Genomic DNA, 18,192 nt, shown 5'->3' with positions numbered 1-18,192 from the left:
ATAAAGGGAACTACATGGGTTTTTCCTGGTCTGACCCAAAAGGCGTCCATGCAGATAGAGAAGTGGAAGTCAACATAAGCCTCCTCATGAGGCTGGAGGGCCAAAGCATTGATTGCCAAATGTACAAGGGTTACGTCAAGTCTGAAAGTAAACTTTGAAAGTAAGTGGGGAGAGGAACTGGACTGCTCCTGAAAACAGGTTATAAATTTTATTTCCAGCAGGGCTTGAGTGCTTTTGAAAATGTTCTTTTCTATTCACAATCAGTAACTCACTTTCATCGTTAGGGTGAGTATTTCCCTGATGAGCTCTTTGTTAATAAAAGGTTTACATCTGTTTTTCCATTAGGAGAGCATGCTGACCTCCTTTTTAGAGTGGTAGCCGTGCTTACAAGTTGTGTATCATAGATTGGTAGAATTCGAGACCACTTCTAAAGTGAAGCAGTTTGCTGAATTCTCAAGGATCCTGACTTAGTTTTCCCTAATATTAAGAGCCTTCTTTACCCACTTCAGCATCTTTCATACCTCTAATCTAAGGGAGGAAAAGAGAGCACCCCTTTCCAAGCTGCTCACTACTGCTGCTTTTGATCGCCCAGAAGGGATTATGCAGAGTATTCCCCTATAGTCATGAGATGCTTAAATGCTTTTTGGGATGTTCTCCGTTCCTTCCAGCAAGGGAAATAAAAAGGGGTGACAAGAAAAGGTGGTGACTGTTGACTGTTGCGTGGTAGTACAGAGCAATACAATAGCATTAGACCACCTTGTTGCCCCACAGCTTTTAAAAATCTTTGTTAGCATGCAGTTTCTTCTTCCCTGCTGCTGGCTTCATGCCATAGCTGCTGATCTCAAGGAGTGTGGGAGTTGGGAGGTTCACTTCTGGAATGCATGGGAATATAGATAGCTACTCCTGCAGAGCACATGCCTGGGAGTGTGAAGTAGTTGACTGACCAACAATTTTTACAAGTATCAGGCAAGACAGTTGTCGAACTGGGCAGGAAAACTGTTTTCATTGTGTTACCTTGATAGTGAGGGTTTTTAAATTCAGTTCCTGTTATCAGTCTCACTGCACTGGTAGCGTGCATAGTGATTTCACAGTAATGTAACATACCTTGAACTCACTTCAGAAACATAATAAACCCACACAAGTAGTCTGGACTTAAACCAGAAATTAATGTGCAGGCTTTAGTGCTTGAAAGCGTAAGAATATGATACTTCCTGATTTGGATTTTGAGAGGAGAGATGAGATACACTGCTAATGCATTTGATGCATATTAATAATATTTTGCAGAATGGAAAGTCTGTTATGCGTGGTTTAGGTAATGTAAATCTGCTGCTGTGTTCCAGTTGCAAGGACAAATCCCCAGCTTGTGTGAACGGACATGACTTCATTGAAGTAAAGGGATCATAGAATCATGGAATAGTTTGGATTGGAGGGGACCTATAAATTCATCTAGTTCAGCTCCCCTGCAACGAGCAGGCCTGTTTTATACTTTCAGTGTTTTTGGTTCCTATTTGGAGAGAGTTTCTGAATGCATGTAGGTAGCAGTACCATTTGGATGCAGACTTGATTGAATGGGTCTGTTCAGTCTATAGGAAGATAGGTACCTAGATGTATGCCAACTTAAAAAAACCCGGAAAACATTGCAGTACTCATACAAATAATGGCATTTGCACAAAGGACCTTCATGTGTTAGTAGAGATCGTGTATGCTATGATCTACATAGAATTACAGCTTTTGCATTCGAAGCATGTTATCACTTCTTACTTAAGAGAAAACATTATGACCTTTGCCCATAACCTCAGACCATTCATAAAAAGTACCTAAACACTATCTCTAATAAGGATATTTGCTGTCACCAGGTTTAGCTACGATATGTTTGAAATGCGCTCTTTAATTTGTTTTGTGTTTGTTTTTAAAAATTAAGATCACACATTTGAGATTCATTATAGCAGCAACTTTTCAATTAGGGATTATTTCAGAGTTAAAGACAAAAAATGTGTAGCACTATTATGCAAATGGGTTATTTTTAAACAGTAAATAGAGAATTAAAATAAGAGTGAATCCCAGTAAGGTCATTCAGCTCACCTTCTGTATTTGATGAGAATGTGTTTAGTCAGGCAATAGCTGCTTTTATCTAAATAGAGTATGAAGTTACCCTTTTACTTTGTAAAAACTAATTAAAACTATCTTAACTTGCATGGGTATACAGTAAATTAATTGTCATTAAGTAGGAATCTGAATGTCCTATCATTCATCATGCTAAAGAAAACCCCTTTCTTCTTTGTCAGAATTTTAGATTAGAAACGAGAACAAAACAATTAGCAGGAAGCTGGTATTAAGACTTTTTTTAAAAAAAACAATAAGAATGCCCGTGTTTGCATTTAATAACAAAGTACAGTGATCAATGCAAAGCAATACCATTTGTTTGGATCTTTCTTCTTAAGGATTTGTATGGTGATCTTAAAAGTACTCTTTCGCCTTTGCCCAGTCTTGTCAAAGGAAACAGAAGAGACTGGTAGTTTCCCTCATTATCTGCTATCAAATTCTGAGCAAGTTGGCTCAACTCACTCAAAGGCTGCTGCTCATTTATTCCACACAACAACCAAATAGATACAAGCAAGACATTGTTCTTCTGTTGTGAAGCAAGTCTGTCTCCTAATTGTGTGTTTATAGAGCATCTAGCACAGTGATTTGGCATCTCTACCCTCTCCTGTAGTACAAATAATAATTCCAACACCAGCACGCACTGGGCACAAAAGCATGTCATACACAGGTTGTGCAGTTTTGGGCTCTGTGTTACTGGAAAACTGATTTCAAAATGGAGATAATGTGAGTGGGAGAAGCGTTAATCAGAAAGTTAAATCTTGCCTAAAGAGCGATAGATTTCTTGAAGCTCTGAACTTCACTGTCCATGAACTGTCTAATATATTGTGGAAGAATAAGGCCAAGATTTTGTATGCTTGATTGTCATTTTTTCTCATGCTGTCCTGTGTGGCATGAAAAGTGGGCCAGAATTTTCTTCACTGCTTTTTAAAGCTTTTCTAGAGTTGTGGTGACTAGAATCCCTGACCAAATCTTCCTGTCTTCTTCTTGATCTCAAAGGGTCAGATGTGCTACCTTTGAGTTTAACGTCAAAGTAACTAGGAAGGGAGTAGATGGGGAAGGTATTGAGAGCACCACAGTAGCAACAACTGAAATTCCTTGTTGTGGCTGTAAAGATACTGTATGCCACAACTGTCTTTTAAGCACTTAAAAAATTCCAAAAATCACAGCCTTTTCGGCTGATACCTGCATTTTCACTTGGCGAATATGTTTCATGCTGCTTTTAAATGGTGTTCAGTGGAAGGCACGCATATTCCCTGGGGTTTCTAGATTCACCCTGAGAGTATTGATATCCTCACTCCGACTAACTTTTGCCTATGTTCAGTCAGAATGAGAGGTTTTTCTTTTTCAAAGGTGTTCAGCATTGACCTACCCCTTTTGGCGTTAGAGACACTGATAGCAACCCAACTGACATAAAGAATTCAGCCAGCCTGAAGAGTTAAGCCAGTGTAAGATGCTTTGGACTGGGTTTGATTTCTGATTTTAAGGCACATTTGGAGAATAAGGGTGGAGTAGCAAAACCATTCCTTTTCTTCTCACACTGATGACAGATTTACCATTTTGAAAACTAAGACAAAATTTATGACAAACTTTGATGAAGTGAAAACAAAGTTTACAAATCTGTGAGCAGAAACCAGAAGAAAAAGAAAGAAAGAAAGAGAGCTTTAATGTGAAAAAAAAATAATCAAACTTCTGACGTTCACAGCCTTCGACAGAAATTAGTACCTGAGACAGATTCAAAGAAGTTTGATTTAAAGGGATGGAATAAATGATACATGTCTGAAGATTGCCTTATAAATGATTAAGCAATGCTAAAAACTTCAACTCAGAAATCAAATTCATGGGCAAATTTGCTGGATGGCATATTCCATTTTTGAAATTTATGATGGAGATAGATATCTGTTATTTTAGAATTGATCTCCACCCCAGGAATAAGATCTTTTCTTCTGACACCTGGATTTTTTGTCGGCACACTCAAGTCTTTTACTACCAACTACTGACTTTTTATTACTGTAACTTCTACCACAAAAAGGTGACATTCCTAAACAAATCTTCACTGTCATCTTCCATTTGCACGCTTTACCAAAGCTGATGGCCTTTTTTCACCACTTGCACAGAGGTAAATGGATTTTTAGTGAGTCAGTGCTCCTGCATTTTTTTGGTTTTAAAGTATTATTGAGTAGGGAATGTAATGCTTCAGTGGGAGAATACCATGAGCAGATGAACATCTCAGATTGCTGGGTAAATATTGAAGTGTTTGTTTTTAAAATAAATGCCTGGGCAAGGCTGAAAGTGTTTGGTTTAGTATTCAGAGGCACTGACAAATTGTGACCTATTCCTTTTTATAGAAACATACTAAGACTGATGTTATGCTAAATGAATGGTTTAGCAAATGTCCTGCAGTGTAATGAGTAGTCAGCTCATGCTTAAGACTTTTTAGGCATGTGAAACCTAATTAAACCACGAAGATCTGAAAAAACAGTAATTCCATTTAATTGTATTTTCAGTTTTGAAAGTTGTGGCCTCCCTTGAAGTGAATCCCCCTCTCCTGTGTTCAGACTTTGTAGAGCTCTTGCCTGGCCTCAGCCGTTGGCTCCCGCTGTGAAGCAGAAACATTCCCTTTTTGCAGGAGGCTGTTGGCCCTTAGGAGGTTGTTCCCATTGCAGGTAGATGGAGGACTGCTGAATTCCCAGATCTAGGTGGAGCCTGAAACAGGCACTGCCTGGAGGAGAAGAGGAAGCCCGAGATTGCTGCATGGTGTGGCTGGAGCCTGGACTCTGGCCCTCGCAGCTGGAAAGAGCATCTTTCTCCATCACTGGCCACAGATCTGGTGCATCCCCTGCAGAGCAGGGACAGGGATGCCCTGGCAGCAGCTGGCACACAAGGGGGAGGTTTAATGACCGGTGGGTGGATAGGCACCTTTTACAAGAGTCATAGCATGACTTAGACAAAGAGTAAAGGAGATGGGCTCAGTCCAGGAAGGCCTAGGAGGAGGGAAGTCATTGCAGGTTTTGAATCTGTAGGGTACCGCAGGGAGTATAAATTGCCCTCCTATGTGATCTGTCGAGGGTGACTGTGCTTCTCTCCAAGATCGTAAGAGCTTTGAACAGTTGTTGGTAATGCTTGTTCAGTCCTCTCTGAGATGCAGGCTGGGGTACCGACGAGTCCGCTTGGGCAGTGGTGGCATGGAAAATAAATGGTGTCTGATCACTGAAGCTGCAAAACACAACTGTCATCTCCTGCTTTTATTGTGCAGTCTAGCTTCAAAGGAGAGATGCCCAGGTGCTAGTATTAATAACTGCTCCACATTTTTGGTCAGACCTATGCACCCCCTCTCTAGTAAGCATCAGTAGCCATCAGTCTATGTTTTGCAGGCTTGTAATGAATTTATCGAATAATTGGCAATCCCTTTGTAGTTGTATGGATTCAAAACTGGACTTCAGATCCATAAGAAGTAATTTTTTAATAGTGTTTCTCCTGGAAATCACATTTGAAACTGTTCATATATAGCTATCAGTAGCACACCATGACTCTTAGATATAAATACAGACATTTAACTAGGACTTGCTTACCAAAAGAGAGGGAGCTGTGCTTGTCCTTGTGGTGCTCGTCCCTTTGCATCTCTGCTGCTGTCTTGCTGGCACTATGAGGTCTGTGCCCATCAGTTTGAGGAAAACAGAGGGTTCATAATTATGCTCACATGACTGCAAACTGTTGCTGTCATATATAGCACACCATTAGGATGGCTCGTAGGAACATATGATACTGTGGTAGCAGTGCTTGAGTAACATCTCACTTCGCTGGTCGGCCAATGTCTAGAAGGTCTTCCTTGTCCCCTTCACTTGCTGTTTAACCAGGAACAGCTGTACTTAGCTATCCCCTTGTAAAATCACAATAGCAGAGTTTATTCACCTATAAAGCACTTGAATTGTATCCTCAGCTGAGGCAGTTACCACTACTGACTTCAGAGGTGTTGTTCTCATTCATGCTGGCTGAACAGTCAGCAGAGGAGAGTTGTGGTTGGAAGATGTAAGTGTAAAGTATTACTATTTCTGTTTTGCCATTACATCTATCTTGTATTTCCTTATTAAATATGTTGCGGCTTCTTAGAGCTGCTGATCATTGTTGGTTTTTATTTTAGCACAAATACAAGATCTCCGCCTTTGAAAGACACGAAGCACAGCACTAATAAAATATCAAGCAGACACAGTACAATAGCAAGCTCATAAAAAGGAGATAAAACAGATTACATAAAATAACGTGTAGTAGCTTTTAGGAATAAATGGCTATACGTGAGTTCTAAATGATGAATCAAGAGCATGAATATTCATTGATAGACTGAAGCAGTATGGGCTAATGCCTATTGTGGAGACAGAGCACAGAGGGGAAAAACTCTGTCTTAGCCAAATGCCAAAGAGAATTGACACCCATGTTGGCTCCTTGAGGCAAATCTAAGCACAGATTAGGAGGACTGTAGATGGAGATCTGATCACACAGTCATAGCAGCAATAAAATGGCAGCTTTTAATACCAGATGAAAATCTTGGATAGCACACACAGAAAGAAGGGCAAACCCACTCAGGTGTGTAAGGAAAATATAATGGCAGATCCTAATCCAGCTCTGTCTTTGAGGTGAGTCTAATTGGAGTCAGCTGGGTTCTTCTCCTGGTTAATGTTATGCATGTAAGTTTAAATACCCTGCTGAAAAATGGTCCTGGGCACCAAGACATGAGGAAGAATTAGGAAAGGCAGACCTATAATGGAGGCTTGTGGCCAACTGTGAATTGTTAGCAAGTTCCAGAGTCAGGGACTCTGGGAGAAGTAGTTGTAAAGTAGGCATCAAACCCAAGACCTGCGTGACCCTGGCTGTCAGGATTTTTAGGACTCAGTCCTTTACTACAGGTTAAGGGGATTAAAAAGGTAGAAGTGGCAGTACTGTTAAAGGAAATAGTTTAGTACGCAGTGGGGAAGGTAATTCTCTCCTTCTTGGTCTCAACCAAGATCGAAAACAATTAAATAAAGGGAAGAAATTTAAGGTGATATGTCATCCGTCAGGACTGCAGAGAGCTGGGATGACATGGTAAAATAGACCAGAAGAGGTAGAGATTTTCAGAGCAGTACAGAAAATTTAGAAATGTAATATGCATTTATTTAAATGGTATCTGTATGATTGCCTTCTCTTTGCTGCTTTGAAAAGCTTAATCTCTATGTTTAAAGAAATTTGGCAATTTTAGGCCCCTGTACACCCCAACACAAGAATATCATGGGATCCTGGACAAATTCAAATAAAGCCGACTGTTTCTCAGTCTAATACTGTGAATGTCAATTTGACTACTACTGATAGAGCTGGCTTTTGTAGTGTTTTTTTCAGTCCTGGTTTTTAGTTTTGCATCAAGTACCAACCAGGCAGAATTACAGTCAACAAAGGAAAAGCTGCCTCTTCATTTCTACACTGTATTTTACAAGTTTAGCTTTGGCTGTATGTATTAAAAAGTGATGCGGGTTTGGGTTTGCTGGTAGACCAGACCTGAACCACTGTCTCATTGCTCATGGTTGAATTAATGATGTGAATGTCTAAGAAGCCATCAGATTCATAAATCACCAGAAATGAGAGGGATAACTCATAAAAGTCTTTTCCTTTTGTTTAGCAATTTATCATTTTGCTTGCACATTAATAAACAGAGCTCCCCTGAGGTAAGCCACAGAAAGATGGATTTTTCTTCCTAATTTTCCTCAATCGTAGCCAGTAGATCACAAGTGGAGCGAGTGGGCTTGTCACAGCGTGTTGGTGTCTTGCAACTCCCTCTACCCATCACTGATAACAAATAAATGCAATTAAGTACCCTGGTGGATAATTATTTGTGTTTACATAACAGGCGCCAGGTTTCCGAGTCCAAGATTGTCAGCTAGACCAAGCCGAAAGCGTACGTTGTCCATATCCCCCCTATCTGATCACAGCTTTGACCTTCAGACCATGATACGGACATCTCCAAATTCCTTGGTCACAATTCTCAATAATTCTCGTAGCAGTTCCTCAGCCAGTGGTTCTTATGGCCACTTATCTGCAAGTGCAATAAGGTAAGAATAACATTTTCTACCTTGTATTGTATATTCTCATTTATGGGTCATACACACACATGCAAATGTGAATGTATACTCAATCTTTAATAACTGTTTTGTTTTGTGAATATGTGTATTTTGCAGTTTCTATAATGTGTGTGCACTGGAGCTTAATTTAAAGTGCAGGTTACCTTTTTTCTTGCTCAGAAAGGTAACCACAAGGGACTTTTTGGCATATTATTGTCCGGTGCAGGTAATACTCTTATCTGTACGGCAGTATCGGTGTGTGTATGTGTGCTCAGGAATCTGTTTTCAGAGAAGCAGCTCTAGGATAGTTTGTGACTTAAGTCACTTGGGTTCTTCTGGCCATAGATATAATGGACAGTGAAATGTTCCTCCATTATAATTATCAAAGAGTAAAGCACAGATGTGTGGTACTGTTCAGGTAAAATGTTTGGCTGGAACTTCTTGGTATTCAAGGGTTTTTTTTTTTTCATATTTTAGTTCATATATTGAAAGATTAGACTTTCTGTGGCTAAATTGTCTCTTTTTTTTGTACCAAGGAAGTACTGTTATCATCCAGTATCATCAGAAATGCTGTGATTTTCACGTGTCTGCTTCACTTGCATGCACAATAAAACAGCCAAAAACAGTCGTTCTGCAGGCAGAAGAGCAGAAGTAGCAGGGAAAGAGGTGGGCAGAAGTTGTACAGGAAAGGGATGCAAACAGGGCACAGGGAGAGGGAACAAAAGCAAGAATATCAAAAAAGGGGAGTGGAAGAAAATGATGAGAAGCAGCGGAAAAAATGGAGGTGCAACTGCAGAACGTTCTTGTATTTGTGACATTGCTATATGTTAACTGAGAAAAGCACCTTTATTGTTCTGAAAAAAATCCCCCACCTCTCCAAAGTTTCAGAAAATACTGGATTTGCATTTATGGACTCAAACAAGGAATGCTGCTGGTCCCTGGCTTAAAAGCAGCCTCCACCTTCAATTTGCAATGAGGCAAAGGAGCAAGTCCCCATGGCAATTTCTTGAGATCTAAAAGACCCACTTTTGGCAAGGCTCAAACATGCCTCACCAACAAAAATGACACACTTACAACTTCAAAAACTGGCTATGGGGATTTGCACTTTTGGAGAAAACGAGGCATGCAACTGGTGTGTTAGAAACCATGAGCCTGCCAAACTTTGAAAGTGACAGCACTGTAAATATTTGATATTAGCGTAAGTGCTGTTGGGTTTTTTTAAGCACTTCTCTTAAATAGTCGTGCTTCATAGCTCTGGTGTACTTGAATAGCTGTATAGTATTTCACAGGTATGATATCATAGCTCTGCAATACAACTCTGCAATCTATGTAACCACTGTCCCAATTACGAAGCTCCATAATGTGGAATATGATTTATGTCAATAGCTGGCAGCAGTTTTGGACCACAGCTGTTAAATACATGTACTGTGTAGAGGTGTACTATCCCCACTGTTGTTAAGATGGGATGGCACTTCAATTACTAACCTCCTTTTCCCTTGCTTGTTACTTTGGTAAACCAAACAGTGCATGAAAGCTGGGGTAGTCTCTCCAGTGGAGTAAGCCTTCCCTCCTTTTACTCTTCCTCCACAGCTGGAAATGGTTGGTATATGTTTTTGACACATAGAATCACAAACATAAGGGCCATCCCTGCAAAGCCGGAGTCAGATGAATAGTTTTGTTGAAGACGGTTGTGGAACTGGAGTGAGTTATGAGCAGAGACTGAGTAAGGATGCCAAGGAGTAGAACAGTGAGTCTTGTGAACTGGTGTCACTGAAGAAAGCAAGGCTTGTGGGACTGAGCCTGTGGTCGACCAAAGCTTTCAGCACTTCCTGGTCATACTTTCCAAGGAATGCGTAATCCAAATTTTCACACCATATTGAATAATTTTGTTTTTCTTCATTTTGATAAGAGTATGCCTGCTCAACATGAAAAGTTGGAAATGTAAATTTCCATTCTTGACAGTGGAAAGGAGGGAAAGGAAGGGAGCTAGCTCTTTTTCCAGCTTTGCAACTCGGCTCTGTTGATGCCTTTTAACTTCTCCCACCTGTCTATAAAAGAGTTACACCAAAATAAACAGTAACGTAAGGTATTAAACCCAAACCACACTTCATTGCTTTAATAAATTCCAAGACTACATAGCAACAAGACTATCTGTAAAACTTAATTTATTGCAACTCACTGTCTTGTAAATAATGCTTCCAGCACAAAAACTGCTGTACTGAATCAAACTGTAGATTCATCCCACTTGGTATCCTGACTGTGACAGTGATCAAAGTGTAGAAAAAACTTTTCCTGGTGTAAAATCCCAGCTTCTGGAAACTTGCAGGCAAATCTCATAGGAGTTGCTGCAAGAAAAATGGTACAGTTCAGCAGGCCACTAGATGGAATTGTGAGACAAGAAGGATTTGTATTTTAGGCAACATCAGTAGCATTAACTATACTTAACATTACACAAGCCTTCTACTTTTAGATCTTGTTTCCAATCACTTTTACACTTGGCAGCATTTTTCATGGCAGATACCTATCTAATGCTGTGTATTTCCAAAAAGCATCAGCAAAGTTACTAATTTATCAGAATGAAGTTAGAGAAGAAGAGACTTTCCTGTGCAAACTAAAAGACCTCTTGCTGCCTTTTCACTGAGAAGCTAAAATTTGCCAGGGATGTTGCCTAAATGCTATAGATAACATTTTTGCTGTTCTTGAGAAGTTGTTCCATTCAGGCAAATGATAAGCTCTTAAGAGGTTTCTATTGGCATGTGTTAAATAGACTGAGCAATTCAGCATGTTCCAGTCCAGGGCCCACAGAGAGGAAGGAGGACCTTTCCCTGCAGCTGCAGCTCTGGTTAATCTGGTACCTTCTTAGGAAGCTTGTGGAGGCTAAGCTGTCTGCCTTCCCTGAGCGTGAAAAAGAAAGCGGTCTTCAGAGGAGACAGGAGTCAGACCAGGAACTGTACAGGTCAAGCAAGCTGGGACAAAATGCTTTTATGTAACACAACATGGTGAAGGGTCTAGAACAAAAGTCTGAAGAGGAGCATCTGAGGGAACCGAGGTTGTTTAGTCCAGAGAAAAGGAGGCTGAGGGAAAACCTTATCACTCTCTACAACTACCTGAAAGGAGGGTGTAGTGAGGTGATGGTCGGTCTCTTCTAAGCAACAGGCGATAGGACAAGAGGAAATGGCCTCAAGTTGCGCCAGGGGAGGTTTAGATTGGATATTTGGAAAAATTTCTTCATTGAAAAGGTTGTCAAGCATTGGAACAGGCTGCCCAGGGAAGTGGTTGAGCTACTATCCCTGGAGATATTTACAAGACCTGTAGATATGGTGCTTAGGGACATGGTTTAGCAGTGGACTTGGCAGTGTTAGATTTATGGTTGGACTTGGTGATCTTAAAGGTCTTTTCCAAGCTAAATGATTCCATAATTCTGTAGGATTTCTCAAGAAGAGAGAAAAAGCTGCAAAAAAAAGCATGCAGAAACCGGTCATTAAGGAGAATGAAGGTACTGCCCCCTTGTGATTGTGCTTTGATACCATCTTTAATTTCAGGGTTGCACAGTATTTTTTCACAGGGCCCCTACCTGCTTCAGTGCACAGACTGAACATCCTCTCAATCAGTCAGAGCCACGGGACGCTACCTCACCTCTCCTAGGCAGCCTTGAAAGAGGAAGGAGCCTCTTACCTGGTTGTTTGCTGCCTGGAACCTTGACCCTACTCTGTCAACACAATCCCAGCCTGATGCTGGGCAAATGGAACTAGTCAGAAGTGACCACTAGTCTCATACAACTTCTCTTCTGGAGGCCCGCCCTAACACTCTAATTCTCTAGAGGAGCCAAATTGCTCACAGCCATGGTTTGAAGCTATGGACAGCTGTTTTGAACATTTCATGTGCTGCGTCATGTTCACTAACACGGGAGATCAGGTCTCTGTGTCTAAAATTGGGCAACCACAATGAGTGGCACTTTTTACCTTAGTCTTTCTTTGATTCACATGCCTGTGCAAAACAAGAGTCCTTCCCCTTCACCTCAGAGGGAGGTTGAAAGCATTAATGTTTTGTGAAGCACTTAGAATGTACAGTGATGAGCACCGTAGAGAAGCTCAGGAGGGTATCAGTAATTATGTATTCACCGAAGGTTGAAATAGAATGGAAGGAAGACCCATGGGCAATACTCTGGGCAAGGAGAAGAAAAATACTGGAGAGTCTCTCACTGAAGACTGTTGTGCATCTTGTGCACTGAATGAGGTATGAATCCTGCAGGGGGAAAAGGGGTGTGTGGTCATGTAATTAAAGGCTGATGAGTGAGCACATGAGGGTAGGGGAGCTTTAGTTGTAGCGCATTTGATTTTGCAGGCTCAATGCTCTCTCAGCCTATTTTTGCAGAGGTGCTACTTGTGTTAAGGAAGCGTCTCCAGGATCTGACTGGTCTTTGCATTGGCTAAAAAAAGTACATCCTCTGGATAAAAGATTACATCCCGTGCTTTACACGGCTTTTCAGCATATAACTCTCTATATAAGCACTGTAGGATGTTGAGGATGAAATCAAATGAAAGGAGCCACGTTTTGGGCTGTCTTTTTACAGAGCTGAGCGCAGAAGGGCTCTGGACCCTGACATGGGCACTACTGCAGTTTGAATAATAAATAATAATAGTTTAGCAAAATCCAGATAGGGCTTGACTCGGCGGGCGCTTTGTCATTGTCAGTTGGCAGCGTAATGCTGTATCCTGACTACTGGCTGAGTACTTGAAAAGAAGATGTCGCTCCTGCTGACAGCTAATAGTGGATCTTTAGCACACCAGGTAGAGCTTCTACTTTGTGCATTTGAAAACACCTGGTTTAGGTCTCAGCTGGGAGAGATTATGCAGAAAGGAGGCGTATAAAATAGCATCAAATGAGGATAATCCTTCATTTGACATTTACTCATTTGGTTACCTGCCTCAGTCCTGCAGTGCAGCACCCCTGCTATTAATCTTTTGTCAGGATGTACTTATGTTATATCTGCTACCTGTGACAATTATTAGACTTTGCACTTCACTAGCACTTCTTTTTGAGAGGCAGCATGGCCTAGAGTGAGTATAGAAGGGGGTAATCACTTCCCATGATATTAAGAGTACCGATTCAAAACCTTTACAAAAGATTAGCTGGTCTTTAATAAACACAGGAGGTTGGGACTTCCTTTTCCATATGATCTGAAATTCAGAACCTCTGTATTTTTCTTGTCCTTTACCAGCCCTACAATACCAAATTTACAAAGTAATTTTTCAGAAAATGAGCCGAATTCCCCATCAGCTACAAGGTGTTTAAATCAGGAGTAGTTCCACCTACTACAAGAGACTTTCTTTGGGTCTAGGCAGATGTAACTGTGAATACAACTTAGCCATCTCATAACGTGTTAAAATTCAGTTTCATGTGAGCATGGGAGCCCTTTGGGATCTCCTCCAAGGTTTAAAAGAAACTGAGAAAGCACAGCAGCACTTTTTTTTTTTCCCCCAGGCTCTGCCCCTGCTTCCCTGATGTCATCAGAACAGGAAGGAGCAATTAATATCGTGTGGTTAATTACAGTCAGATCCTGGTTGTTCTGGCTCACATCAGTTTGCTCTGGGCTGATCTGAAGCTGAGCACCAGGGAATGGTGGTGAGGCTACTTTCACAAAGAGGGCTAGAAAAAGATAGGTTTGTTGGGTGGGCTTAGGCAGCAGTAGATTAGTATCAGCGAAGAAGACAAGAGTCTGTGTTTCTGCAAGCAGGTATTGGATTCTCAATGATTTCCTCATCTCATATAAGCTCCTTGCGTAGAGCGTTTGTTGTATAATTGGTGCCCTCCTCTGAACTGCTTTATATCTAGAGGCAAGTGGACATGTATTAATTTCTCCAGTTTTTCTTGGCAAACACGGAGAGAAAAGAAGAGAAAAAAAAAACAGAGTTAAGATATACAAATGAAAGTATGAGGTTATCACACAGAAAAGTGAAAGCATCTCCAGCAGAGAGCCCAACAGTCTAATTATACACTGTATAAAAAAAGCAGAGAGTGTCCTTTTATCAGGTTTAAATTACCCAGTTTTTGAATTTAACAGAATATCTCATAGTTATAAGACAGGGAGCCCTCATGTTCTCAGCCTTCCTTCTTTATTCAATATTTTATATATTCTTATTATGTCTCCTCTTATCCATCTTCTTTTTGAGGCAAATGGTTGTTTTCAGTCTGCTTTTTAGGAGAGTTCTTGCGTTATCATTTCTGCTGATACTGTCTGAAACAGCCCCCCTCTACTACTTGCAATACTATTCCAGAAGAGGACCAGCAATTCAAATGTACCATGATTTTGTGTGTTCTGTTTCCCATTCCATTTGTCTTAACATGCTTTTGCCATAGCTTCACCTTGATCAAATTTTCATTCCTCCATTGAATTCTGTATTGAGACAAGCAAGTGCGTCTTGTGAGTTTGCTCAGCTAATTTAGAACCAGTGTACGAGTAGTTCAGACTCTCCTTCAGTATCGATGCACATCTTGCTATCAGTATTGCTTATTCATCTGGCATACTTAGCTCTGAAGATAACCTCTTAGCTCTTCACCATGCTGCTCGAAATAATTTCGTCATATATGCAGATTTCATTTTTTCGTTGCTCGACTCCATGCCCAGATTGCTGACAATTGCACTAAAAGAGACAAGACCCCATCTAAGAATTTGTATCTGACTTTTAGTAAAACCCAACTGCTTAATTCTTACCTTTGATTTTTGTTTAGAAGTTTGTATATTGATGTAATTAAGTCTGTGTAAAAGGACACAATCAAATGCTGTTTAATGAAATAAATCTTAAAAAGGTCATGTTCAGAGTAAAACAGGTAGAACACAATATATTCGTCAATGTTTTGCAAGAAGCTCTTTATGACAGGACGTACAGGATAAAAAGTGTGTTAATTAAGTGAGCAATACAGGTGTTTTGCTGTTTTATTATCACTCTTATTGGGATCTCCCTAAGTGAGATGCAAAGCTGACTTTGAGTGAAAGCTTTTCTTGCATTGAAAGGTCTCTAGTTAATTGCATGTAATATGTTGCAAAGGAAGGCTTAGTTGCAGTTCAGACTGGGTCAAATTCAGACCAGGTGAAACCCCACTGAGACAGATCCTATTATAACTAGACACATCACGTCTGTGCAGCACAGGGCTTTATTCTCTGTGGTCTTCTACTGTGTATGGTTAATCTAAAGAAGGGAATATAATGCTCTATCATGCCATAATAGCTTCATTTTATACCCTCTTTCAAGAAGTGTGAATGGCAGAGAAGTGCTACAAAGTGAATAAAAATGGAGTTCATCAGTATTACACAAAGTTGCATCTAATTCAGCCTCTGTTGAAATGTAATTCTGCAGCTAGCCTCGTATAGAAAGCTCATATGAATTATAGGATGGTGATATTCAGAGATTGTTTTGGAGATCACCTGCATCTTGCCGTGGAAAGTAGTAGGTGTTTTTCACCACAAATGCACACGAGTAGCAAGATTGCTGCCCTAAGAGAGTGTATAATTTAAGAAGTCAAGCAACATAAAGAATATAGACTATACAGGCACATGTTGCATGCGCATTTACATGTACGGATATGCATATATACAAGTGTGATTATGTATGTATGCCTGTAAATGTGTATGTCACAGATCCTGTAATTAAAAGTCAATTTGAAGCAACTTGCTCCAGACTGGTTCAGTGTTACTCGAAGACTTTAAAGTCATTGGAGCCGGAGCATTATTAATTCCAGGAAAGTTCTGGAGCTAAGAGAAGTGTGATGGAGTTTAGTACTTTATTACTTCGTTTTCAGACCCTAAAAGCAAGTATTAATTAGCACTTGCCATGTAATTAATGATACCAGTCTTAGAAACCAAAAAATGCTTAGCTCTGAATTTAATTCCAAATTCTGTTTGCCAGAAGTGTCATAAGCTTGCATAGAGGCAACACAGATGAATTACGCAAGGTACTACTAATACCAAGTCCAGTTGGGATACTAGGGATTCCTGCACAGGAATATCCCAGGGAGAAGGACAAAGCTGTCAATGCTGTCTGAGCACATAATGTTAACCAGTGTGGCTCTGTTGCTCTCAGTGAAACTATTCCATTTTGCTCCGGCATATGGCAATGTATTCATGAAGAAAAATTTCACCTAGCCTAGCAGATAAAACAGAATAGATAACATGGTAAGCTGAAGAGAAAGTACAAACCACAGACCCTGTTAATTTTAAACTGGTAATGGAAAAGTGAAAAAAGAGGCAATGATGCATATGAGTTAAATGCAATTGTAAAATCAAGACTATTATCTGATGAAAACTGAAAAAAGTAGTATAATATATGCTATACTTTATTAGATGCAGATACGTCTCTTTACAAATTCAGTTAGATGACTTGTCTCCAAGTTAGTGATTTTTAATGAAACGTGTCAACATTACGAATGCAGAGGGATATTCGTGAGACCTAGTCAGTTTTGAAAAATTATTTCAAAGGATTTCAAGTCTCATACCTGCCTTTGAGATCACACCACACGTCTGGTTTCATAGTCACAGTTTCACTGTTTTCCCCTGTACTTAAGTGACAAGCCGTAAAAGCAACTGATGACTTGTCTGCATTGTGTACTGAAAGCTCAGTGTTGTCAGTTAGAAAGTAGAGGGAAAAGAACAGGATTTAAAGCAAAACTCTTCTTTCGTATTACTAAAAATGTTACATATGTTCTGGGTAGAATGCTCCAAACAGGAGTGCATTTTTAAAGTCTCCTTTCCTGTAATGCCATTTGATTTTCATTTTGCGTCTCAGATACCTGAAGCAGTAAGAATTTCACAAATCTGTTCAGGACTGTGAGGTTGCTGAGTGCATTGTCACTCCTGTGACCTGAGCAATTTGTCAACAGTCACTCTTGCAGGTTGCTTCCAGCAGGAGGAGAAGTAGATGACAGAGTTGGAAACTTCTTTTTATTCACTCCTATTTGTTTACAAAGAACATACATGAATTCCCGTTTCTGCCAACTCAAACAACGGGAGAGAGTTTTCTTACGTGGTGTTCCTGGCTGATTCTCTCTTCCAGGTTCTGTCCAAGGAGAGCTCATTGGCTTTCTCTCTTATACATCTTTGCTTGGGTCAGACTACAAGTCTGTCCTGCTGACTGCGTCTACAGCTTTCCACATCTGACTATGCAGTGTTCCTGGCTGTGTATTACACCTATACATAGTTCCATCAAAATATATACATAATCTTCTGTGTATGAAGTCAGCTTATGCAGATCCCCTCAGCACCCATGGCTCAACTCCCGGTCACCCTTACATAAGTCCCACATTTTGGACAGGGTCTCCTACACGTCAGTTTACCATGGGATTAAGGAAGCTGTTTCTCACATTACTCTTTATCAGAAAAGAGCATCTGAGCACGTGAAAAGCTGTATTTGATCACCGTTAACTTACTTATTACTTGTATTATGACTTAATTCAGTTAAGATTGCAATGTCTGTAGGGCCTAGGTTTTAGGACAGCACTTAAGAACATGCTGAAGTCAGTTCGTCTTCAGATGTATCTAAGAGTTACTAGGGGTGCTTTCCTGAAGAGTAGCTGGGTGCTTTTGTAAAATGGGGAAGGTCCTTGTTTGCCCCTTAACAACATTTCTAAACAATAAATAAGGACTTTGAAAATTCAAATCAAGAACTAAAGGTGAAATCCTGGCCTGGTGTAAGGAAAGGATAAAAACTCCACTGAATTCATTGAGACCAGATATTAATCCAACATTTATTAGTGGGTTTGTGCACCCTGGTTTCTTAGTTTCACTTGCCCACAGGCTTCATGCAACTTTTAAGGGAGAGTAGGATAAAGTAGTGACATCTGTACCTACCTGAGCATGAGCTAGAAGCAGCCATGCTGTTATCCTTTATTGAACATGAAGCCAGTCCACCTACAAATTGCCTCTCCCTTCATGAGCTGGGGTTCTTTTTGGAGGGACTTGGGTCGTTTGGTCTGCCTAGTGTCAGTCGCTGATGGCAAGAACAAGTGATGG

The 18,192-nt window shown here is 40.4% G+C and overlaps 1 protein-coding gene across 3 annotated transcripts in view; it reads left to right on the top strand.

Annotated features, from left to right (window-relative positions):
• Positions 1-18,192, top strand: part of GLI3 (GLI family zinc finger 3) — a 213,953-nt gene that overhangs the window by 145,245 nt on the left and 50,516 nt on the right. For all 3 annotated transcript variants that reach the window (XM_074575610.1, XM_074575608.1, XM_074575609.1), the window contains exon 7: positions 7,976-8,177. In XM_074575610.1, coding sequence (XP_074431711.1) covers positions 7,976-8,177 — 202 coding nt within the window. The remainder of the gene's footprint in view (positions 1-7,975; positions 8,178-18,192) is intronic.

The sequence above is a fragment of the Larus michahellis genome, chromosome 2, assembly GCF_964199755.1.
Source record: "Larus michahellis chromosome 2, bLarMic1.1, whole genome shotgun sequence".
Classification (NCBI taxonomy): Eukaryota; Metazoa; Chordata; class Aves; order Charadriiformes; family Laridae; genus Larus; species Larus michahellis.
This window is presented reverse-complemented; position numbering and strand designations above follow the sequence as displayed.